The 25,366-nt window shown below is 39.4% G+C and overlaps 1 protein-coding gene across 1 annotated transcript in view; it reads right to left on the bottom strand.

Moving 5' to 3' along the window:
* Nucleotides 1–25,366, bottom strand: part of CUBN (cubilin) — a 336,941-nt gene that overhangs the window by 83,332 nt on the left and 228,243 nt on the right. The window contains exons 43-50 of the mRNA XM_023223232.1: nt 18,375–18,565; nt 18,031–18,214; nt 12,698–12,872; nt 11,342–11,520; nt 8,512–8,721; nt 7,718–7,858; nt 6,508–6,689; nt 504–675 (exon numbers count right to left, since the gene is read on the bottom strand). Coding sequence (XP_023079000.1) covers nt 504–675; nt 6,508–6,689; nt 7,718–7,858; nt 8,512–8,721; nt 11,342–11,520; nt 12,698–12,872; nt 18,031–18,214; nt 18,375–18,565 — 1,434 coding nt within the window. The remainder of the gene's footprint in view (nt 1–503; nt 676–6,507; nt 6,690–7,717; nt 7,859–8,511; nt 8,722–11,341; nt 11,521–12,697; nt 12,873–18,030; nt 18,215–18,374; nt 18,566–25,366) is intronic.

Below are 25,366 nucleotides of genomic sequence, written 5' to 3'. Positions count from 1 at the left end.
GATTAAAATGAGGTGCATTTCTATTCACAATAGCAAAGACTTGGAACCAACCCAAATGTCCATCAATGACAGACTGGATTAAGAAATTGTGGCACATATACACCATGGAATACTATGCAGCCATAAAAAAGGATGAGTTCATGTCCTTTGTAGGGACATGGATGCAGCTGGAAACCATCATTCTCAGCAAACTATTGCAAGGACAGAAAACCAAACACCGCATGTTCTCACTCATAGGTGGGAATTGAACAACGAGAACACTTGGACACAGGGTGGGGAACATCACACACTGGGGCCTGTCGTGGGGTGGGGGGAGGGGGGAGGGATAGCATTAGGAGATATACCTAATGTAAATGGTGAGTTAACAGGTGCAGCACACCATCATGGCACATGTATACATATGTAACAAACCGGCACATTGTGCACATGTACCCTACAACTTAAAGTATAATTTAAAAAAAATAAAAAATAAGATGAGGTGCCTTTACAACATCCTACATTACCTGCATCTTCACTGGAGGTATAGGAAGCAGTGAAGCCGCCATATGGCCTGGATCCATCCGTGAAAAAAATGACTCTCATTGTGTTTCCTGAAGATTTAATCTCATTGCTTACATTCACACTACTACACAGTTTCTCTAGCTGCGGTGAGTTACTTCTAATGCCATTGAATACCTGTTGGAAAAAGAATTTAACCTTTAGGCACACAATCAATCTTACTGCATATTTCCTAGAAGATGATATTCCCAGCCCAGACCCACTTCCTTCTATGGGAACCCTGCCCCAAAATGAATGACGTAACAACTCAGGTTTCTATCCCAGTGCCACAAGCCTCTATGTTACCCTGAGCACATTTTGTGACCGCAGGGTGATTTCACTAGAATGAAAGTATTGCAGTAATGCCTTCCTGCCATGTGGTGATAGATTAAAAGCTGCTACACACTTTGCAACTGGAAACCGTGCTCTCAGTGTAAAGGAGATGAGCCATCGTGCTTACAATGTGGTCTGCAGAGCTCACTGATGGACAGTTTTTCTTAACAATGCATCAGGACCTTTGTTATTTGGAAGGGAAGCTGATGATTTCATGTATATAATAAAGCAGATATTTTTATTTATTTACTTTAATTTTTATTCATTTATTTTTTGAGACAGAGTTTTTCTCTTGTTGCCCAGGCTGGAGTGCAATGGCATGATCTCGGCTCACTGTATCCTCCACTTCCCAGGTTTAAGCAGTTCTCCTGCCTCAGCCTCCCAAGCAGCTGAGATTACTGGCATGTGCCACCACGCCCAGCTAATTTTGTATTTTTAGTAGAGATGGGGTTTCACCATGTTGGTCAGGCTGGTCTTGAACTCCTGACTTCAGGTGATCCACCTGCCTTGACCTCCCAAAGTGCTAGGATTACAGGTGTGAGCCACAGCACCCAGCAAGCAGATATTTTTAAATACCTTGAAAAGTAATTTGAAAAATCAATCTCCATATGCAATTAAACATAGTTCTTTCCTCGTTAGTTGTGGATTCAAAGCTTCAATTTCCTTACTTATTTGAATTTTTAAGAATGGATTATTATTGACTCTAAAATAGTGAATAATAACTGTAGTCATTCACATAGTTACAATAAGTGGCAAACTATTCTTCCAATGCTTTACAAAATCAAATGAATTTGTGTGCCTGGTTTTCACAGTTCAAAAAAAATCTAGATGAAATAACTGAAAAATAATTCATTGATTGAGTGATTGATATTCCCATTTTTAAAAGGATTTGAATGACTCAAGATTAGAAATAATGACTCAGACTATGGCACTAACAGTTATGCAGAAGGAGAATACACTCCACAACAAAAGATCTCTTTAAATTTACTATAATTAATCAAATTTATCTCTCTGGGGGCTTCTGGTCTAAAGTGTCTTCCGGCTCACTGGACCAGAAGAAGAGTTTGCTATCATTTACTGAGCAGACAAAAATGCCAGTCTTTGCTTATCATCCACTCAGCCTGTCTTATCCAATCAACACAACACCCTTCCAGGCAGATAACAGTATCCCTGTTTTCCAGATTAAGACACCAGAATTCAGAAAGATGATGTAATTTGCTGAAGTTCAAATAACTAGTAATAATAAAACTGGGATTCAAACCATCCCTCTGATTCCAAACGATGAAGTAATACATAAAGAAACAGATGAGGACTAATATTTCTATAATGCTGAAAGCAGGAATGGACACCACATTGCTGGAATCAAAAGGGATTAGAACCAACTATAAGGTTAATGGGACATGTTGGAAACTGTGATCAATGGCTCTTATCCTGCCTCTGAGTCTGCCTTTGGCATAGAATCACAATGACTGAACATGTTACAGTCATCCATTTATCACATGGACTTCTGCTGTTAGAAGCAACCAGAATGCAATTCCCATCATTGTCCTCTAATCCCTTTTGTACTCAGAAACTACAACTCTCAGACTACAAATGGATAGGAAGCAGGCACGTGAGATTTAGGATTTGCTATGAGCAGGGACAAAATCAGACACAGGTGGCATAGCTCTTCGTTTTCTCCATCTGTACAGAGAGTCAGATAGGCAGGTGGGTTTAGAGAAATTTTAGGCTCAGTTCAGCTGGATACAGTATTAGCCAGGAAGTAAACAAATGAAAGTTAAAGCTGCCTCCTCTGCACCAGCAGATCTTCTTTCTTCTTCACTCTTTTCTTTTTTTTCTTTCTTCTTCTCCTTCTTTTCTCTTTCTCCCTCTCCTTCTCATTCTCCTCCTCCTTCTCCTTCTCCTTCTTTTCTCCTTCTCCTTCTTCTGGTTCTTTTTTCTCCTTCCCCTCCTCCCTCTTCTCCTTCTCTCTCTCCTTCTCCCTCTTCTTCTTCTCCCTCTTCTCCTCCTTCTCCTCCTCCCTCTCCTTCTTCTTCTTCCTCTTTCATCTTTCTTCTTACTCTTTTGGGCAAATTCTCAATCAAATAGAGTGGGGGCAAAGGCCAACCCACATGTCTTTGTTTGGAGCAGAGTAAAGAGGAACTAAAATAAACATTGAACATATAAAAATATACTTCAAAAAAGGAATGTGGACATTATACTAAAGATTCAGAAAAAAAATTAATTCTGAAAGTGATTCCGTGCTGGAGTTTTAACCTCCCAAAGAGCAAAGACCTGTGGATATGACATTTGCAGGTTTGTAGTTTTCCCTGATTAAAGAGTCAGGGTCCCCTCATGCATACAGAGATGCCAGTCATCCTTTTGGTAATTCATTCTTAAATATGAATGAATAGCCAAAGATCAGCAGACATTTAGGGAAGTGACTAATGCAAAAGGCAGAGGCCAATATTAGTAAACAGGACATAGGAACATGAAGAAAACTGATCCCAAATAAGCAACACAAAACTTCAAAATTATTATTAATATATTCATATATATATATAAATATATCAAACATATAAAATATTTAAATATATACTTTTCAAAGATTGATGGTAAAATAAAGATAATGTAATCTACTTATTACATTTATACCATTTTTGAGAAATGGTATATTTCAGGTATACCATTTCTCAAAAAATGTATTGCCCTTGCCCATTTCCTTGGGGAGCTACAAGAGGGTATGCCTCACCAAAAGAGGAAATTAACCAAGAAAGGGACGTGCATAGCATCACAAAGCCAGCTTTCCAGCCCAGGAGAAGAATGAAGGAGCTTGCACATGTAATGGCGAAGGGAAATTCTGAAATGACAGCTAGCGTCAGGCTTGTAACTGATGGACAAAGGCTCAAGGAAGGATATTACTGAGGAAAAGAAATGGAACTGATATGTTTTACTACAGAAGGTAAAGATGCACACCTGGGGTGGAAAGGGTGTGGAAGAATTGGTGATCAATGCATAAAACCCAAGAAAATGTAAAGAGGACATGATTATTATTCCTTAGGAAAACAAAAGCAAACGTTGCCATAGTACACTACTTGGCTCAGTTGTGAATGGTGTTTACATAACCACGGTAATGTCAAGTGAATGACAATTTAAGCAAAAGCTGTGACATATGTATTTTGGGAGACAATTGGGAAAGCATATAAACTGTGCATAACCCATGTGTGTTTGTGGTGGCAGGGGGGTGATTTTCATCTTCCAGAGTAGGATGTGGATAGATAATGTCCAAAAAATGCAAGGAGTAGTAGAACAGGAATATTATTTAGAAATAATGACATAAAACCAACCAGCAGTAGCTACAAGAGTTGTAAGTTGATAATTAAGGGATAGGGAGATGACAAGTAAGATCTGCTTTGGAATTGTGGTTGTGGCTATAACTTTTATCTTTATTTGAGCTCTAAAACTATGACTGTTCATATTCTCTTTCCTAAGGATATGTGAATACTCTACTTGTAAAATTCCTGATAATCATTATATTCAGTATGACTTAAACTATGAAAATAATTTCAAAGGTAAAAAAAACTGTTAGCATATACATCAAAATTTTAGTAATAGATGAGTAGAATTTAAAATACCTTTATATTTTTTATTTTCTGAACTCTCCAAATATTGCTCAATAAGCATCTATTATATTTATAACTGGAAAAATGGACTAAAATCAGAATTCAAGTGGATTTATATCTCATGATTACAAGTACATAAAGTATGCTTTGCCAAGAAGAGATGAGAAAATGAATCAAAATATGGTATAGTGGGAGTGGCTATTATTTTTTCTATTTCATCTTTGTTCATATATATTCAATCAATAATAGGAAAAAAAGTTTCTTATAATAAACAATCTTAGTCCAAAATTTCCTGGCTCTCAAATAAAAGAAAACCCACTTGGTTTCTTATTTTCAAGATTTGAAAGACAACAGTTCAGTCCTTCAGATATTAGAACTTGGAAATAAAATTTGAAGGTTGAATGAGATCATTTTACAGCAATACAAAGTGGTCATAAGATACAAAGATATTTCATATTTTTGAAATTCACTACCCAAAAGTTGACAATTAAACTGACAACAAAAGTGGCTTATTACTAAAGGTATAATGATAGTACCTCTGATACCCATTCATTCAACAATTATTTATCTCTATTATGTACAGGCACTGGGGATTCAGTGAATCCCCAGCAGTAAATGAAACTCTGGCTTGACCTCAAGCCATATTCTCAAGCCATGGCTAGAATGCTTACATTCTAGTGGGGGAAGCAGACAATAAACTGATGAACAAATCAAAATAATGTATGGCAGCAGGTGTGAAGTGCTGTAAAACAACATGGCAGAGAAGGGTCAGGCCAGGGTGGGGTCTGTAATATAAGGTACTTAGACCTTATGGATTAAAAGGCATTCGAGCAGAGACCCCAATGAAGTGAGGGTGTGGAGCAGGCCATCGGGGGAGGGGCATTCCAGATGAGGGCAACAGCCAGATGGGGAGCATCTCAGCGCATTCCGGGAACAGAATGGAGGCCAGGGGTGGCTGGATTCCAGCAAGCAGAGAGGAGTTTGAGATAAGACAAACAGGTAGAAGAGGGAGGGGCAGCAGATAAGTGGCAGCCAGGCGGGCCACAGGTGCAATTTGGGATTTTCCTCTGAGTGAGATGAGAAGTCATTAGAGGATTTTCAAAGGGAGCAACATGATCTGATTGAGGTTTAAAACCATCAGAAGCTGCTGTGTTGAGAATGTAGGGAGATGAGAGCCGGACCAGGGGGACCAGGTGGAACTTCCTAAAATAATCCAAGTGAACGGTGGGGGTGGTAGTAGTAGACACAATGAGAAGTAGTTCCATTGTGGATATTTTTAAAGATACACCCAATGGGACTTGCTTATAGGTGCCATATAGGGTGTGAGAGGAATGATTCCAAAATAGACATCGAGATTTTTGACCTGAGCAACCAGAAGTTTGGAATTATTTACTGAGATAACAGATACTGCAGAAGGGGTAAGTTGGGTGGAGAAATTTACTAATATTAATCCAATCTACCTATCTACACACACATATGTATGTATAGTACTTCACAGTTAACAATCTATTATTCACACTCAGGGATCTCATGTGCTTTCTTTTACTGCAGGAAGCAGAGAGTGCTGAGGGCACATCTGAAACCACTGGAGTTTGCGACGTGGAGGCCACGTAGCAGTGCTTTCCCACCAAGAGGCCCTCTGCACCGCTGGAAAGAGCAGTGATGATGCAGGACCACCCATCTGCTCAGAACTTTCGTGGTGGTTTGTGCCGTGACTCTGGTCCTATTCAGCTATGTGCTGCTGTAGGCTTAGCTTCCCACAGCCTCCCCAGTTTTGCTATTTGTCATGATCATTCACTCTTAAAATGTATTCTATGACCCTGATGCACAGAGTGATAGCTGATAGTCTCTTAAAACAACTTTTACAATTATTTTGACAGGTTACTGTGATTTTGTTCTCTCAACAATACTTAGAATTTGAGTTATAGTTGCATAGATGGCAATTTTCCTGACCTAGCTTTCTGACTATGATTCATGGGTCAGTAAACTCTTTAAACGATGGAATATAACATCTCAGGTGGCAGGGAACACTTACTATCACATGCTCATTGTTGCAGGACGGATGCGTGGCCAGCCTCAGGTTGTTAAACGTTAGGGTGATCTGCCTTCCCTCCGGAGCGGTGACTCTCCACTCGCAGATCCGGCCATGAGGATTTGGGTTCGGGTAGTTGGGAGAAGTAAATGTTCCAGTAGAGCCCTGAAGATCCCCACCACACTCTGATGTGGGGGAAAAAAGCCAAGATCAAATCAAAATGTCTGTCACCAGGAAAGCTCTCAAAATTCAGGTATTTAAAAATTAGCCTTCCAGACAAAATTATTCTCCGTATTTATTTATGTGCATAAGGGTTTTAGTGAACATATACATTCACTTTTTATCTCTATTAATATTTAACTCTGCCTTCCATGGATGATAGTCCACAGGCAGCAATTTAATTATCATCATGGCCCAAGAAATGAGAGATCAGTGACTGTAATGAACTTAAGAATCAGGAAAATCGGGCCAGGCGCGGTGGCTCACACTTGTAGCACTTTGGGAGGCTAAGGCAGGCAGATCACAAGGCCAGGAATTCAAGACCAGCCTGACCAACATGGTGAAACCCCATCTCTACTAAAAATACAAAAATTAGCCAGGCATTGTGGCATGTGCCTGTAACCTCAGCTACTCAGGAGCCTGAGGCAGGAGAATTGCTTGAACCTGGGAGGCAGAGGTTGCAGTGAGCTGATATCATGCCATTGCACTCCAGCCTGGACAACAGAGCAAGACCCCATCTAAAAAAAAAAAAAAAAAAAAAAAATCAAGAAAATCGGCCAGGAGTGGTGGCTCACACCTGTAACCCCAGCACTTTGGGAGGTCAAGGCAAGACCTCATGTTTACCAAAAAAAACAGAGGAAAATCAGGAAGTTAATGTTAAGTACCCAGTTTTTCTGAACAAGATGTTTATTTCATCTGAGTTTGTCGGGTTTGCAGTAAGACAAATTCTGAGTAACTACAGGACTTTCTTAAGGCGGGCATTACAGTATAACTCTCATCCTCTTATTATAACTCTCATGATACTAGTTATTTTCCCTTATAGCATTGATCACAGCTGTAATTTTTCATTTATCACTGTGACTTTTTGATTGAGGTCCAAGAAAATAGGGGTCATGTTTTGTTTTGTTTTTCAAATATTGTAACACCAGTGCCTAGCATAGTGTCTGTCCAATGCAGGTGCTCAATGTTGTGTTGAATGAATCAATGCACTCACCTTCCACACTGGATTCAAATCGCAGTCTGAATCCTGAGGCAGTCAGAGAGCCGTCTGTGACAAACCTGACCACAGCAGTATTGCTAGAAGTATCCACGCTGTCAGGAATGGTGTTTCCACAGTATCTGCCCAAGATGTTTCCTGTGAGAGGCAAATAATTAAATATACATGTCCAGGTGATTGATTTCTTTTAACCTCTATTCGAGATGTCCTGTGTATACAAAGAAAATAATAAAAAACAAGACCCTGCCTATGAAGAAACATTAATCTCTGTCAAGACAACAGGAAAACATGAATAAAAATGAACATATTCAAATATATGAAGAAGTGAAAAAAATGCAACCAATTAGGGGAAGGATATCTCAGCACAATGTGGAAGCCTTGCTCATTTGGTTGAAAAAATGATCTGAGACAACAGAGTGACAAATATCTGCCTTATGCCACCACTACGAGACATGCATGGCCCCTTCCCCTTCTCAAGCTATAGAACACCCCTCAAATAACCGCATCATGTGGCAATGGGATGTCTCAGTAGCAAGAGGTGCCTTCCCAATACCGTTGCTCTCCTCAAGTGGCCTCTAGGGTGGGCTATATGACACCTGGGCTTTGGGCATCCATTGTTAATGGTAGAATTGAGGGAGAGAATCGCCAGTACTGCCCAAAACTCATTAGTCTGTACTTCTCTGCAGAGTATAGACATGCTTTTGCCTTTCTTGGAAGTGAAGAAACTTCAGAGGCTGAATAAGTACATGTGAAAATAAACACCCAAAAGAGAGCAGATATATTTCACTAACCAGAGGTATGATTGTCCCAGATCTCCACGAAGTCTTTTTCACAGCCAGAGGAATTCTGAAGGTTAAAATCTTCAAAAGAGATGGTGAGATAGTGTCCGGAGAGCCCCTGGAGATGCCACTCACAGAATAAGTTGTCTCTATATGGAAGTGTTGGATGTCCAATGCTTTCAACAACACCGCTTTGCCCTGTTACTCTTCCCCCACACTGAGCTGCAAAACAAACAAACAAACAAATAAATAAATAAATAAGCAAGCAAGCAAGAAAGATTGATTCTATTACAAATTTTGTTTTCTTCATTTCACCAGCACATTTGAAAACTTTTAGGTGCCAAGTGACTCTGAATTGAAGTTTTTAAAATTCTGAAAATGGTTAGTGCTTTCCTCAATATTTGAATTCTACCATTGATGTAAACAGAAATGATACCACAAGTCCAATTCAATAATGGGAAACAGAAGATGACGACTAAATGGAATATTCTGTAAAGTCACATTAATTATTTTGGGACACTATGTAAGAGCTATTAGTTGCAAGTAAGTTTCATCTCAAGACCAACGGATAGGCTGATCTGGCCTGCCTAGTACCCTGTGTTGGTCCTAAAGACTGAACCCATGCGCAGCTGGAAGGGGTACTGTGGAGACGCCTGTCATTTCTAGTTTTACTCTCAACTAAACAGTTCACTACAGTAACTGATATCTCAGGGCCTTGAAAAGTACTCTTCAATTATGTCTTACTAGCTGGGTGTGATAGCTAATTGAATTATATGCAGCTTGACTCAGGATATAACATGATCTATGGTGTAGTTAAACATTGTTACTACTAGTCTTTCTGAACTTTCACTGTATTAAATATTTGTTTGGTTTGTGTCTAGACCTATTAGATATCAAATTATGTGCTATTGTGACCATATTACAGTGAATCTTAGTGAATCTTCAACAAGCAAAGTTACCGCTCATTTTTTAAATAAGGAAATCAAAATGCGGAATAGGCATATTTGCTTTCTTTTTTTTCTTTTCTTTTTTTTTTTTCTTTTTTCTTTTTTTAATTTTTTCGAGACAGTCTCTCTCTCTCTGTCACCCAGCCTAGAGTGCAGTGGTGCCATCTCGGCTCACTGCAACCTCTGCCTCCCAGGTTCAAGCAATTCTCTGCCTCAGCTTCCTGAGTAGTAGGAATTACAGGTGCCCACCACCATGCTTGGCTAATTTTTGTATTTTTAGTAGAGACGGGGTTTCACCATCTTGGCCAGGCTGGTCTTGAACTCCTGACCTCGTGATCCACCTGCCTTGGCCTCCCAAAGTGCTGGGATTACAAGCATGAGCCACCATGCCCCACTGACATGTTTGCTTTTTATCCAGGGACTGATTTGATACTACAGACTCAGAGAAAAAAAAAAAAGCTTAATTATTTTATATATGATGAGGAATTCAAAGACGCTGTTCTAAATATAGTTATCTGGTTCTTAAATAGTTTTATTACTTAAAGTAATAAACATACTGCAGTTCTTCCTTTTCCTTGGGGGATACATTCCAAGACCCCCAGTGAGTGCCTAAAACCTTGGATAGTACCAAACCCTATACAGACATATAGACTATTTTTTTCTCTATTTATGTACCTATGATAAAGTTTACTGTATAAATTAGACATAACAAGAGATTAACAACAATAATAATAAAATAGAAGAATCATAACAGTATACTGTACGAAAAGTTATGTAAATGTGGTCTCTCAAAATATCTTGGTGTGCTGTACTCACCTATTTTGGAGCCTCTGTTTACCAAGGGCATTTAAACCATGGATAAGAGAGAACTACTGTATTTCATAGTAAGCTGAAGAAACAGGAGTTTAACTACATATATTTCTTCACAAATAAGTTAGAGAAAATATAAAATATTCAAGTTTACTAAGATTATGTTTTAAAATGAAAACTAAAAGAGAAATTAAAGTTGGCTAATGACTGTGGTTTCAAACATTTACATACCTTACTTATTTCTAGCATTAAAATATTTTTAAAATTAGGCAAATAGAAAGACTTATTTTTAAAAAGTCATGGTTTTAAAAAAAGTTTTAACATATTCATTCTATAATAACTCTTTTATTTAATATAAAAATGTTTCCCAGGGTTTTTATAATTTTGTGTTTTACAGTTAAGTCTTTACTCCATCTTGAACTAATTTTTGTATATGGTACATGGAAGGGGTCCAGTTTCAATCTTCTGCATACTGCTGGCCAATTCTCCCAGCATCATTTATTGGATAGGGATCTTTTCCCCACTGCTTGCTTTTGTCAGCTTTGTTGAAGATCAGATGCCTCTAGGTGTAAGACCCTATTTCTGAGCTCTCTATTCCGTTCTATTGGTCTATGTGTCTATTTTTGTACCAGTACCATGCTGTTTTGGTTACTGTAGTCCTGTAGTATAGCTTCAAGTCAGGTATTGTGATGTCTCTAGCTTTGTTCTTTTTGTTTAGGATTGCCTTGGTTATTTGGGTTCTTTTTGAGGTCCATATGAGTTTTAAAATAGTTTTTTCTAGTTCTGTAAAGAATGTCATAATAGTTTGGTAGGAATCGCATTGAATCTGTAAATTTTGGGGAGAAGTATGGCCATTTTAATAATATTGATTCTTCCTATCCATGAGCATGGAATGTTTTTTTCATTTGATAGGGTGGAGGATGGGAGAAGGGAGAGGAGCAGAAAAAATAACTATTAGGTTATAGGCTTAGTACCTGGCTGATGAAATAATCTCTACAACGAACCTCCAAGCACGAATTTACCTATATAACAAACCTGCACATGTACCTCTGAAGCTAAAACAAAAGTTTCAAAAAAATTATTACCTATAGAATACTTGGCCTTGAATCCCACATGTGTGGGGCTGTTGTCAGATCGAAATCTCAAATACATAACCTCTCCTGAGGACCACTGACTGCTGGGCAAAGACGTCCCACAAAATTTGGAAAGTATTGGTGCATCTGAATCCACTCCATCCCGCAACTCAAGGTAGTTGGAAGTACAGCTGAAGTGGAAACAAAATTCTGTTAAATTTACATGGTCAAATGCCTTATTTTGATAATGACAATCTCACTTTCTTTGAAGATATTATTAAATCATCGTTTCCTAGCATAAAAGACTATGATAGAATCAGCATAAGCCACGTCACTTTAAAATGCTGTATGGTATTTTTCCTAATAACACATTCTTTTATTAGTAGGTCAAAAGACAGGTTTTACATGTTCTACATTCAGGAATATTCACTTCCCTTCCATATTCTGTATTGGTTTTACAAATATAAATGTTGTTTTCAAATTAGTCCCTATGAATTTCAAAAAACAACAAGTATTTTGCTCCACACAATGATTTGATACATTTCACATGACAAAGATAAATTCTCAAACAGCTCTGTAGTTGGGACTAATGGAGCGTCCCAACTGAAATTTTCCGTGTCCATAAACGTAGATAAGCATGTATCTAACGTTTCTTCAGGGAGTCACATGAGCCAATTAATGCTCCATGAGTGGAAGAGTAAGTCGTATCAGACCCAGTGCCAGAAATAGCAACACAAGCTCTTATATCCAAGTTTTGCACCACAGCTGCCTTCATGCAAATGTACACATGCTTTTGTTCAAGGAAAGATAAAAATGGTTTTTTTTTTTTTTTTACAATCTATATAGTTTTTCTTTCTCTTTAACATAGTAAGACTTACTCTCTGTTTTGTAATCCTTTCAGAACTCTTATTAAATAAAGACTGAGAAATTATACTGTGCATGCTTTAGTACTGCTCCGACACTGGTGACCCCTGGTGACACACCACACAAATTCCCATTTGTTAAACAGATGTTTTATCATTTGTGACACCGAATATGAGGCTAGGCAAATAAATATTCATCTATCAGAAACACGATATATTTCCTGTAGGAGGAAGAACGGATAACATCAATCTCAAGTAGCCACCCTCAGTGTCCCTTGCAGGAAGTGTCTAAGGTCACAAGGGACCATATCCATGTACATAACCTGCTCAGCTGATGGGAGAGTGACTGGCCGACTGTGTTTTCAGGCCTGAGCCATTAAGCGTTTCCCTTTTCCCCTAGATTTCCTTGCAGTGTGCTACTGAAAGAAATGGACTATTTTGAGACATGACAGTTAAAAAACACTAACTTTGGGTAGGAAAAAAGATGAAAATGGAAGTGACATACTTGGGTGTTACTTCAATATCGAATTGATCTTCAAATTGCAGCTGTATGCGTGTTTCCGGTGGAGCCGCTAAGATCCAAATGCAATCAGCGTGCTGAGGATAATTATCAGGGTGGTTGGGGGAGGTCACATACCCAGCAGAATCAGCATCATGGATGTAGACATTGCCCCCACAGGCTGTCAGCAAACACAGTTAAATCAGTCTACGATCTGGTGAAGGGGATTCAATCAACGGCCACAAATCATCTTTTAAAGTCAACTTCTCTGTATTTTGTCTCTATTTCCCTTCATCTACTATGATCCTCATTTTCTTTTCCAGCAAACAAATTCTCAATATGCTATCGAGGGATCTACCAGGTGTGACACTTTTTAATTTGCCAGACCATCTATTCTCATTGGAAATTTCATTATTTCTTAAAGCCAACCAAATGATTATGGTACATGGTGCATGGGGCAGAACATCACAGAAGCATGAATAAATATCCACCACTTCGATAAGCATGTAAGTATGCTAGCAGTTACAGTCTCCCCCTGAGCATTCAGTACAGAAGAATGATGCAGAGCTATGATCTTGGTATATTTAAAAGACTAAGCAGATATATCTTTGCACAACTCTGGGAGCATTCATTCATTATGTTTCTTCAGGATTTAGATGCATTTGAGAAACAAGATCAATGGCATGAGACAATTTATTAGCCATGTTATGCCAGAGGATAAAGGAGCTTTTTAATATTACTGTTCTAAAAAACCAAAGCATTATCACAAAATATTTTTCTATTATCAATAAATATTCTTTGGCATTTTCAACAAACAAACCAGATAGGAGTAAAAGTACTTACAATGCCAATGAAACTAGCCTGTCCAATCACATAGCCGTACATATACTTGATCTGCTCAACTCTAGCCATATTTATGTCCACTGTCACTCATCCTCTTACAGTCACATCCTGAATTCTGTCAATACTTCCAACTCCCCCATCTCTGAAACTCTAAATTGCAAATCCCTTTGATGAGCTCCGACTCCCTTGCTTTGTGTCTTTCCTTCAAACTTCCCTTGCAAAATACCAACTCTGTGGCTGTGTTCAATTCAAGCCATTCATTCACGGAAATTGATGCCCCTGCAAATATATGTTCTCCCATCTCAACACCACCGAGCAATTCACCCATTACTTTTCATATAAACTACAACGGTTGTTTTGAACTTTACTCCCTAAACCCTTGACTTTCCCCATTTCCTCTTGATTCTAAGCACATTACATTAGGCTCTATTTTACAAAGAAAGTAGAAGAAATCAGAGGAGAATCCCTTCCACTTGTTACCCCTGATTTGTTACTATCCTCAATAAATTCATCTGCATCTCTACACTCTATTTTTCCCTCTGTACATTATCTTCCTGTATCTCTGGATCAAGTTCCCATCCTATTGTCACCTCCAGGATCTTGCCGTATTTAATCTCTCTCTCTGTGTGTGTGTCTGTCTGTCTCTCTCTTTCTCTCTTTTTGCCCTTCCTTCTTCAACCCTATGAAAGCTCTCGTGTTCTCTCAAGTCACCTCACAGTTATATGCCCAAAGAACTTTTTAAGTTCTTACTTTATATCCACAGCATTTAACATGGTTGATCACATTGTCCTTCTTGACATTTTTGTCCCTTGGCTTCTGTGACACCAAGCTCTTCTCCTCCTTTTACTCCTCGCATTATTCTTCCTCTGGCTCTTGGGCGCCTCTCTCCAGGGCTTCCCTGACATTGCTGGAGGCCCTCAGGAATCTCCTGTAGGCCTTTCCTCTCACTCTGAATAATTCCCCAATTGCTGTCATACATCCTCATGACTTAAACGATAAGCAGTCTGTTGATTATTCCCATATTTACAGATTCAATCTAGACCCCTGTTCTGACCTCCAGACTTATGTTCTGGCCACTTACTGGGCATCTCCAATGGAGGTAATTCAGAGATTTCAAACTGAACACATCTCAAGTGAACACTCTCATTTGCTCGCCAACCAGAGTTCCATACCTGAGTCTGCTGATGACAGCATCGGCCCCTCTTCCCATGGACACTCTGTATCTACCTTACTGCCTTATTTTTCTCCTTGATACTTTTCACCATATGGCATCTTACATATTTTAATTATTTATTGTCTGCATCTTAACACTAGAATTAGGCCTCATGAGGACATGGATTTTGTTTATTTACTGACACATCCCCAGGACCTAATACAGTGTCTGTCCCATGAAAAGTTCTTAATAAATGTCTGCGGGATGAATGGATCCACCCAGCCAAAAACCTAACAACTGCTCCTAAGGCTTCTCCCATCCCTTCCCTCCTGCCTCACATCCAACTGACCTCCAAATTCACTCAATCCCATATTTATAATATCTTTGATATGCCCTCTCTCCTACCTTCTTACTGCCATTGCCTTAGTTCAGGGTGTAATTTTTTTCCCTAAATTACTCTTTCATCTGGTCTCTCTCTCTTTAGTCTTCTCCACCTCCAGTGATTTCAGTGTTGCAGCTACATTAGTGTTTGTAATCTGATCACACTGTTCAGGCTTTGGAGCAAAATCTTCCAACACCTCCCATTACCTTTTGATTAACATCTTAACTAACTTAGGGTGGCATCCATGGCCCTGAACACAGTGATTCCTGCCTGCTTCATCACTATTATGTTTACTTCTTTTTGACTCTGTTCTCCAGCAGTAGTAAATTCTTTCAAATTATTGAATATGACTTGTAACATTGAGACTTTCTATGCACTCACATCTTTTTATCACTGGCAAATCTCTTCATCTACTTCCTCTGGAGTCCTCTCTGATGTCCTGGGCTGAAGTAGGTGTTTCTATTCTGTGCATTCCTCTTTCTAGCACTTATTATACCATATACCATGTTCTTTTTTTTTTTTCCTTTGAGACAGGGTCTTGCTTTGTCACCCAGGCTGGAGCACAGTGGTATGATCATGATTCACTGCAGCCTCAACTTCCTGGGCTCAAGTGATCCTCCCAACTCAGCTTACTGAGTAGCTGAAACCACAGAAGTGCACCACCATGTTCAGCTACTTTGAAAACTTTTTTGGTAGAGACAAGGTCTTTTTATGTTGCACAGGTTGGTCTAAAACTCCTAACCTCAAGTGATCCTCCTGCCTTGGCTTCTCAAAGTGCTGGGATTACAGGCATGAACCACCATGCCCAGCCCTGTATCATGTTCTAATTGTGCCTTTGCTTGTCTGTCTCCTCTACCACACTGTGAACTCCTTGGCAGAAATTGGTGGCCTGCATGATGTGAAACACCTTGTAAATGTTTGATTAATTAATCCATAGGCCTATTAATCAGGTGAGAATAAAAGGCATCTACCACAGGGTCCTAGAAATCTCAATCAACCATAGCGAAGGAGCGTCTCTGGAGAAAAATGGTATAAAACTAGGTGATTTGATGTCAAAAAATGTTCACAAAAGGACCTAGGTTAAAGGCTGAGAAATGGGAGTGGCATGGAAGTAGATATGATAGGAAGACAGCCAGATAGATGTGGGAAGTAGGAGGATGGCTATAGTTATGGAACATGGTTGAGTTGGTTAAGTAGAGAGAACTAAGAGTGATGCTGTTGTTTCAGGTTGCCAACAAGAGGTTGTGAAATCCAGACTTTTAAGTCTGATGTTAACAACAGTCATAATAAGCTTCAAGAAAGACATGTAGGAAGTAATGGCCATAACCATACTTGCATGAACAGTGAATCCACAAAGGAACAGAAGAGGTGAAATGTCAAATACACCCTTAGTATTTTGTAACCCTTATATGCTTACTGTATCTGAATTACCACTAAATGTTGACTTTAAAAATATAAATCAAGACTGAGTCTATTGGTTGGGGACGGTGGCTCACTCCAGTAATCCTAGCACTTTGGAGGCCAAGGCAAGTGGCTCACCTGAGCTCAGGAGTTCAAGACCAGCCTGGGCAGCATGGTGAAATCCCATCTTTACCAAAAATACAAAAATGAGCTGGGCGTGGTGGTGCATGCCTGTAGTCCCAGCTACTAGGGAGGCTGGGTCAGGAGAATCACTTGAGCCTGAGAGGCGGAGGTTGCAGTGAGCTGAGATTGTGCTGCTGTACTCCAGCCTGGGCGACAGAGACAGACCCTGTCTCAAGAAAGAAAAAAAAGACTGAGTCTATAATAAACAAAAACAGAAAAGTAGAGTTATGTAGAATGAGCTGACACCTACTCACTAGACTCAAGACACTGCTATTCTTGAAATGCTTTGGTACCAGGTGAAAACTGCCCATTCATGACTCAGCTGCAAAGCTCAGCATCGAGAGAGGGAGGGATGAGAAGATCCCAGCTTAGAAAGCAATGGTGCAGGTGCCCACAGAGCTGCATTAAAGCTTCCTCCTTATGCCAGAGCTCTGTGCACTGCGAAGTGACCAAAGCTGCTCCTTACCTGGTGTTTTGAACCTTACTCAAGCTATTCGATTATTTTTGTGTGTCAGTTGGTGAAGACTTTTACTCATCTCTTTTACCAAAACAAAGAAATCATGTTGACTTTAAATCTCATACAATGTGCAATAAAACATATGATTTCATTTATACATACATATATATATATATCTATGAATCTGGGATTCAAGTCATAGGATCATTTTGAAATCTATATTATCTAACTTCTGGTGGGGCAAAGCAAAAATTTATTATTCTATTACTTTCTACTGACATTATTCCCTTTTTTAAAAGTGATGCTTACTTATTTACTTATTTATTCAATTAAACATTACTAAAAAGCAAATGTCATCAAAATCAAATCATTACAGTAGAATTAAATGCAATTATAATCAAGTGTAATTAAGTACAAGCAATTAAGGCTCTCATGTAATGTGTAATTAAATCAGTAATAATAGAATCAAAAGATTATGTGTTCTTTAAAATAGCCCACAAATTATTAGAAAATAAGGCAAACGTAATTCTTACAATGTTTCTATAACTAGAATTAACTTATAGTTAGATATCTTATAATGGAAAGGTCTAAGGAATTTCAGGGATCAAGAAGAATAGTTTATCTTATACTCATGGAAAATTTCACTTTGATCACTAATTAGACATGTGGCCTCGGAAAAGTCCAAGCCTCATTTTACTTATTTTTAAAATGGAAATAATGATGCTTTACTTGAGAAGTAGTCACGATGAGATATTGAATGTATCAAATACAATAAGTACTTGAGAGTAGGCATTCTTATGAATTCTATTACTGTTAGTTCAGAAAAGAAAACTTTTTATGTTTTTTCTCAAATCTGTTTAATCAAGGAAGACCAAGCAATTGCAGGAAAAGTAGGTATAATTCTCAGTGAAAATACTTACCTAAACTCTTTGCCTCATATTTGATCTTAAATCCTTGCCCTTCATTACTAGGATCAGAAATAAACTGAACAAACATTTGATTATCCGAGGTGAACAGAGTTGATAAAGCACGACTGCCACAAAAATGACCATTTCCTCCAGGGGATCCCAAGGGTGGAGAATAGATATCAGGACCATTTCTCAGCTGGAAAAACAAATTAAAATTGCATCAACTCTTTTACATTGCAAAAGGAGGAGGACGTAATTCTTATCCATGTATGTCCCAAGAGAGAAAAATTATCATTTTGTTTTCTGAATGAAGTATATGGAAAATGTAATTAGAAAGGGTAGCAAGCAAGACCTACCACCAAGTAATCCCCCTCGTTGCACGAAGAATCTCCATTTGGAATCTGGAAAGGCTGTTCAAAATGGACAGCAATGGTCAGGCCACTTTGGACCAGGACATGCCAAGAACAGTTGAGGTTGGATGGGTAAGTCTCTGGATACTTGGGGGACGTGATGATCCCTCTGTCTGCATGCAAATATCCACCACAGCCTTCCCACAAAGAAACAAAGGTAGATTATTTACATAGCATTGGTAACTGGATTTTTATGCTTTCTTAGTTTTCTTGGGGGGTTTTCAAAGTGTAGGCAATAAAAATGCTTGAAAATAAAGCCAGAGTGTAGGAAATGATTATTATAACAAGCATGTATTGAGCACGTGCTATTGGCTGCTCAGTTTGTGGTGGTCATTGAGATCTGGGATATAGAGGTAAGTAATCGAGAAAAATTACCTGCTTTCATAAAGACGTACAATAAACAAATACATAATATGTGAGATGGTGATAAATTCTATAAAGAAAAATGGATGAGAGGAGGGAGAAGGGTACTTTATTGTTAGAGTTAAGTTATAAAAGCCACGTCACTGGAGTAACATCTTAGCAGAGACATGAATGAAATGAAGGATCAAGCCAGATGGTTATGGGGGAGAAACCATTCCAGTTCAGAAAACAGTTAGTGTAAAGGCATCATGTGTTACAGGTACATGATGGAATGGATGAAGCAGAATGGATGAAGCAGAATGAGAGATTCCAAAGGTAGCATGGCTAGGTCATGCAGGAAACTGAAAAGACTTACTCTGAGTAAGAAGAGGAAGACACTGAAGGGTTTTGGGCATCAGAATGGCATGATCTCACTTAAGTTTGAAAATATCACTCTCTGTGCAGTCCTTAGACTGTAAGGGTTGGAGGGCAGGGAAGGGCAGGAGCAGAGTGTCCAATAAGGAGGGGACTGCCCGAGGCCAAGGAGAGGTGATAGTTGTGTGGGCTAGGCTGGTAGTAACAGAAATGGAGAGACATGGTTGGAATCTAGATACATTGTTAAGGTAGAACCAGTGTGATTTGATTGTTAAGTGTGAGACAAACAGAAAAGTCAAAAATAACGTAAAGATTTTTGACTTAAATAATGAGAAAAATGTGCTTTCCATTTGCTACGATTGTGAAGAGTGTAGAATTGGGTGGTGGCATGGAAAAGGGTGGGAGTAAAGTGTTTAGCTTTCAAATGTGAAATTTTTTTCTTATCTATCTATCTAATTGGGGTACAAGTGGTTTTTGGTTACATGGATGAATTGCATACTGGTGAAGTCTGAGATTTTAGTGCACTGGTTCCCTGACTAGTATACATTACACCCAATACGTAGTTTGTTATCCCTCATACCCCACCCAGCCTCCCCACTTCTGAGTCTCCAAAGTCCATTATACCATTCATAGGTTAAATTCGAAATATATTCTAGACCAGGAGTTGCCAAGTATATATATATATACATAGATAGACACACATATTTATATATATAATATACATATATAAACACACATATACACACACATATAAATCAATTACAATGGTTCTACACTCACTACATACCTACATATGCATACATGTATGTATGCATAATGAATTGCAATACATATTAATATATACATGAGAATCAGAGGGCAGGAGATGAAGGAAGAGGATGAAAGGAGCAGGCATTAATTCTCCAGTTGTCATGGACTAGAAGCTTATCGGCAAGGAAGAGTAGACAGCTCACACAGCTAGTTAAATTGTAGAGGTGAAAATGTATCTTAGGTCTAATTCCAAAGCCCATGCTCTTAAGCCACTATGCAGCCTGCCTCCCTTGAGCGTGAGGAACACAATTTATCTTCAGTTGCTCCCTACTTTATAAAAGGTATATATAAGCAAGGAGGAAATACTAGATTAATTTTTAATGTTAGATTGAGAATCTACTTTAAAATTATTTTTTCGATTAAAAACACGAGAGTTGATGGAGCAAGATGGCCGAATAGGAACAGCTCCAGTCTCCAACTCCCAATGTGAGCGACACAGAAGACCGGTGATTTCTGCATTTTCAACTGAGGTACTGGGGTCACCTCACTAGGGAGTGCTGGACAATCCGTGCTGGTCAGCAGCTGCAGCCCGACCAGCGAGAGCTGAAGCAGGGCGAGGCATTGCCTCACCTGGGAAGCGCAAGGGGGAAGGGAATCCCGTTTCCTAGCCAGGGGAACTGAGACACACAACACCTGGAAAATCGGGTAACTCCCACCCCAATACTGCGCTTTAAGCAAATGGGCACACCAGGAGAATATATCCCACACCTGGCCGGGAGGTTTCCATGCCCACGGAGCCTCCCTCATTGCTAACACAGCAGTCTGCGATCTAACCGCAAGGCAGCAGCGAGGCTGGGGGACGGGCGTCTGCCATTGCTGAGGCTTAAGTAGGTAAACAAAGCCGCTGGGAAGCTCGAACTGGCTGGAGCTCACAGCAGCTCAAGGAAACCTGCCTGTCTCTGTAGACTCCACCTCTGGGGACAGGGCACAGCTAAAAAACAACAACAACAAAAAAAGCAGCAGAAACCTTTGCAGACGCAAATGACTCTGTCTGACAGCTTTGAAGAGAGCAGTGGATCTCCCAACACAGAGGTTGAGATCTGAGAAGGGACAGACTGCCTGCTCAAGTGGGTCCCTGACCCGAGTAGCCTAACTGGGAGACATGCCCCACTAGGGGCAGTCTGACACCCCACACCTCACAGGGTGGAGTACACCCCTGAGAGGAAGCTTCCAAAGTAAGAATCAGACAGGTACACTCGCTGTTCAGCAATATTCTGTCTTCTGCAACCTCTGCTGCTGATACCCAGGCAAACAGGGTCTGGTGTGGTCCTCAAGCAATTTCCAACAGACCTACAGCTGAGGATCCTGACTGTTAGAAGGAAACTATCAAACAGGAAGGACACCTATACGAAAACTCCATCAGTACGTCACCATCATCAAAGACCAGAGGCAGATAAAACCACAAAGATGGGGAAAAAGCAGGGCAGAAAAGCTGGAAATTCAAAAAATACCAGCGCATCTCCCCCTGCAAAGGAGCGCAGCCCATCGCCAGCAACAGATCAAAGCTGGTCAGAGAATGACTTTGACGAGATGAGAGAAGAAGTCTTCAGTCCATCAAACTTCTCAGAGCTAAAGGAGGAATTAGGTACCCAGTGCAAAGAAACAAAAAATCTTGAAAAAAGAGTGGAAGAATTGACAGCTAGATTAATTAATGCAGAGAAGGTCATAAATGAAATGACAGAGATGAAAACCATGACACGAGAAATACGTGACAAATGCACAAGCTTCAGTAACCGACTCGATCAACTGGAAGAAAGAGTATCAGTGATTGAGGATCAAATGAATGAAATGAAGCGAGAAGAGAAACCAAAAGAAAAAAGAAGAAAAAGAAATGAACAAAGCCTGCAAGAAGTATGGGATTATGGAAAAAGACCAAATCTACGTCTGATTGGGGTGCCTGAAAGTGAGGGGGAAAATGGAACCAAGTTGGAAAACACTCTTCAGGATATCATCCAGGAGAACTTCCCCAGCCTAGTAGGGCAGGCCAACATTCAAATTCAGGAAATACAGAGAACGCCATGAAGATACTCCTCGAGAAGAGCAACTCCAAGACACATAATTGCCAGATTCACCAAAGTTGAAATGAAGGAAAAAATCTTAAGGGCAGCCAGAGAGAAAGGTCGGGTTACCCACAAAGGGAAGCCCATCAGACTAACAGCAGATCTCTCAGCAGAAACTCTACAAGCCAGAAGAGAGTGGGGGCCAATATTCAACATTCTTAAAGAAAAGAATTTTAAACTCAGAATTTCATATCCAGCCAAACTAAGTTTCATAAGTGAAGGAGAAATAAAATCCTTTACAGATAAGCAAATGCTTAGAGATTTTGTCACCACCAGGCCTGCCTTACAAGAGACCCTGAAGGAAGCCCTAAACATGGAGAGGAACAACCGGTACCAGCCATTGCAAAAACATGCCAAAATGTAAAGACCATCGAGGCTAGGAAGAAACTGCATCAACTAACGAGGAAAATAACCAGTTAATATCATAATGGCAGGATCAAGTTCACACATAACAATATTAACCTTAAATGTAAATGGACTAAATGCACCAATTAAAAGACACAGACTGGCAAACTGGATAAAGAGTCAAGACCCATCAGTCTGCTGTATTCAGGAGACCCATCTCACATGCAGAGACATACATAGGCTCAAAATAAAGGGATGGAGGAAGATCTACCAAGCAAATGGAGAACAAAAAAAAAAGCAGGGGTTGCAATCCTAGTCTCTGATAAAATAGATTTTAAACCATCAAAGATCAAAAGAGACAAAGAAGGCCATTACATAATGGTAAAGGGATCAATTCAACAGGAAGAGCTAACTATCCTAAATATATATGCACCCAATACAGGAGCACCCAGATTCATAAAGCAAGTCCTTAGAGACTTACAAAGAGACTTAGACTCCCATACAATAATAATGGGAGACTTCCACACTCCACTGTCAACATTAGACAGATCAACGAGACAGAAAGTTAACAAGGATATCCAGGAATTGAACTCATCTCTGCACCAAGCGGACCTAATAGACATCTATAGAACTCTCCACCCCAAATCAACAGAATATACATTCTTCTCAGCACCACATCGCACTTATTCCAAAATTGACCACATAATTGGAAGTAAAGTACTCCTCAGCAAATGTAAAAGAACAGAAATTATAACAAACTGTCTCTCAGACCACAGTGCAATCAAACTAGAACTGAGGACTAAGAAACTCAATCAAAACCGCTCAACTACATGAAACTGAACAACCTGCTCCTGAATGACTACTGGGTACATAACGAAATGAAAGCAGAAATAAAGATGTTCTTTGAAACCAATGAGAACAAAGATACAACATACCAGAATCTCTGGGACACATTTAAAGCAGTGTGTAGAGGGAAATTTATAGCACTAAATGCCCACAAGAGAAAGCAGGAAAGATCGAAAACTGACACTCTAACATCACAATTAAAAGAACTAGAATGGCAGGATCAAGATCACACATAACAATATTAACCTTAAATGTAAATGGACTAAATGCTCCAATTAAAAGACACAGACTGGCAAACTGGATAAAGAGTCAAGACCCATCAGTCTGCTGTCTTCAGGAGACCCATCTCACATGCAGAGACATACATAGGCTCAAAATAAAAGGATAGAGGAAGATCTACCAAGCAAATGGAGAACAAAAAAAAGCAGGGGTTGCAATCCTAGTCTCTGATAAAACAGACTTTAAACCATCAAAGATCAAAAGAGACAAAGAAGGCCATTACATAATGGTAAAGGGATCAATCCAACAGGAAGAGCTAACTATCCTAAATATATATGCACCTAATACAGGAGCACCCAGATTCATAAAGCAAGTCCTTAGAGACTTACAAAGAGACTTAGACTCCCATACAATAATAATGGGAGACTTCAACACTCCACTGTCAACATTAGACAGATCAACGAGACAGAAAGTTAACAAGGATATCCAGGAATTGAACTCATCTCTGCACCAAGCGGACCTAATAGACATCTATAGAACTCTCCACCCCAAGTCAACAGAATATACATTCTTCTCAGCACCACATCACACTTATTCCAAAATTGACCACATAATTGGAAGTAAAGCACTCCTCAGCAAATGTAAAAGAACAGAAATTATAACAAACTGTCTCTCTGACCACAGTGCAATCAAACTAGAACTCAGGACTAAGAAATTCAATCAAAACCGCTCAACTACATGGAAACTGAACAACCTGCTCCTGAATGACTACTGGGTACATAACGAAATGAAAGCAGAAATAAAGATGTTCTTTGAATCCAATGAGAACAAAGATACAACATACCAGAATCTCTGGGACACATTTAAAGCAGTATGTAGAGGGAAATTTATAGCACTAAGTGCCCACAAGAGAAAGCAGGAAAGATCTAAAATTGACACTCTAACATCACAATTAAAAGAACTAGAGAGGCAAGAGCAAACACATTCAAAAGCTAGCAGAAGGCAAGAAATAACTAAGATCAGAGCAGAACTGAAGGAGATAGAGACACAAAAAACCCTCCAAAAAATCAATGAATCCAGGAGTTGGTTTTTTGAAAAGATCAACAAAATTGACAGACCGCTAGCAAGATTAATAAAGAAGAAAAGAGAGAGGAATCAAATAGACGCAATAAAAAATGATAAAGGGGATATCACCACCGACCCCACAGAAATACAAACTACCATCAGAGAATACTATAAACACCTCTACGCAAATCAACTAGAAAATCTAGAAGAAATGGATAATTTCCTGGACGCGTACACTCTTCCAAGACTAAACCAGGAAGAAGTTGAATCCCTGAATAGACCAATAGCAGCCTCTGAAATTGAGGCAACAATTAATAGCCTGCCCACCAAAAAAAGCCCAGGACCAGATGGATTCACAGCTGAATTCTACCAGAGGTACAAGGAGGAGCTGGTACCATTCCTTCTGAAACTATTCCAATCAATAGAAAAAGAGGGAATCCTCCCTAACTCATTTTATGAGGCCAGCATCATCCTGATACCAAAGCCTGGCAGAGACACAACAAAAAAAGAGAATTTTAGACCAATCTCCCTGATGAACATCGATGCAAAAATCCTCAATAAAATCCTAGCAAACCGGATTCAGCAGCACATCAAAAAGCTTATCCACCATGATCAAGTGGGCTTCATCCCTGGGATGCAAGGCTGGTTCAACATTCGCAAATCAATCAACGTAATCCAGCATATCAACAGAACCAAAGACAAGAACCACATGATTATCTCAATAGATGCAGAAAAGGCTTTTGACAAAATTCAACAGCCCTTCATGCTAAAAACGCTCAACAAATTCGGTATTGATGGAACGTACCTCAAAATAATAAGAGCTATTTATGACAAACCCACAGCTAATATCATACTGAATGGGCAAAAACTGGAAAA

This window comes from Piliocolobus tephrosceles, chromosome 9 (genome assembly GCF_002776525.5).
Source record: "Piliocolobus tephrosceles isolate RC106 chromosome 9, ASM277652v3, whole genome shotgun sequence".
In the NCBI taxonomy this organism is placed as follows: Eukaryota; Metazoa; Chordata; class Mammalia; order Primates; family Cercopithecidae; genus Piliocolobus; species Piliocolobus tephrosceles.
The sequence above is the reverse complement of the archived record's forward strand: the minus strand, read 5'-3'. Positions and strand labels throughout refer to the sequence as shown.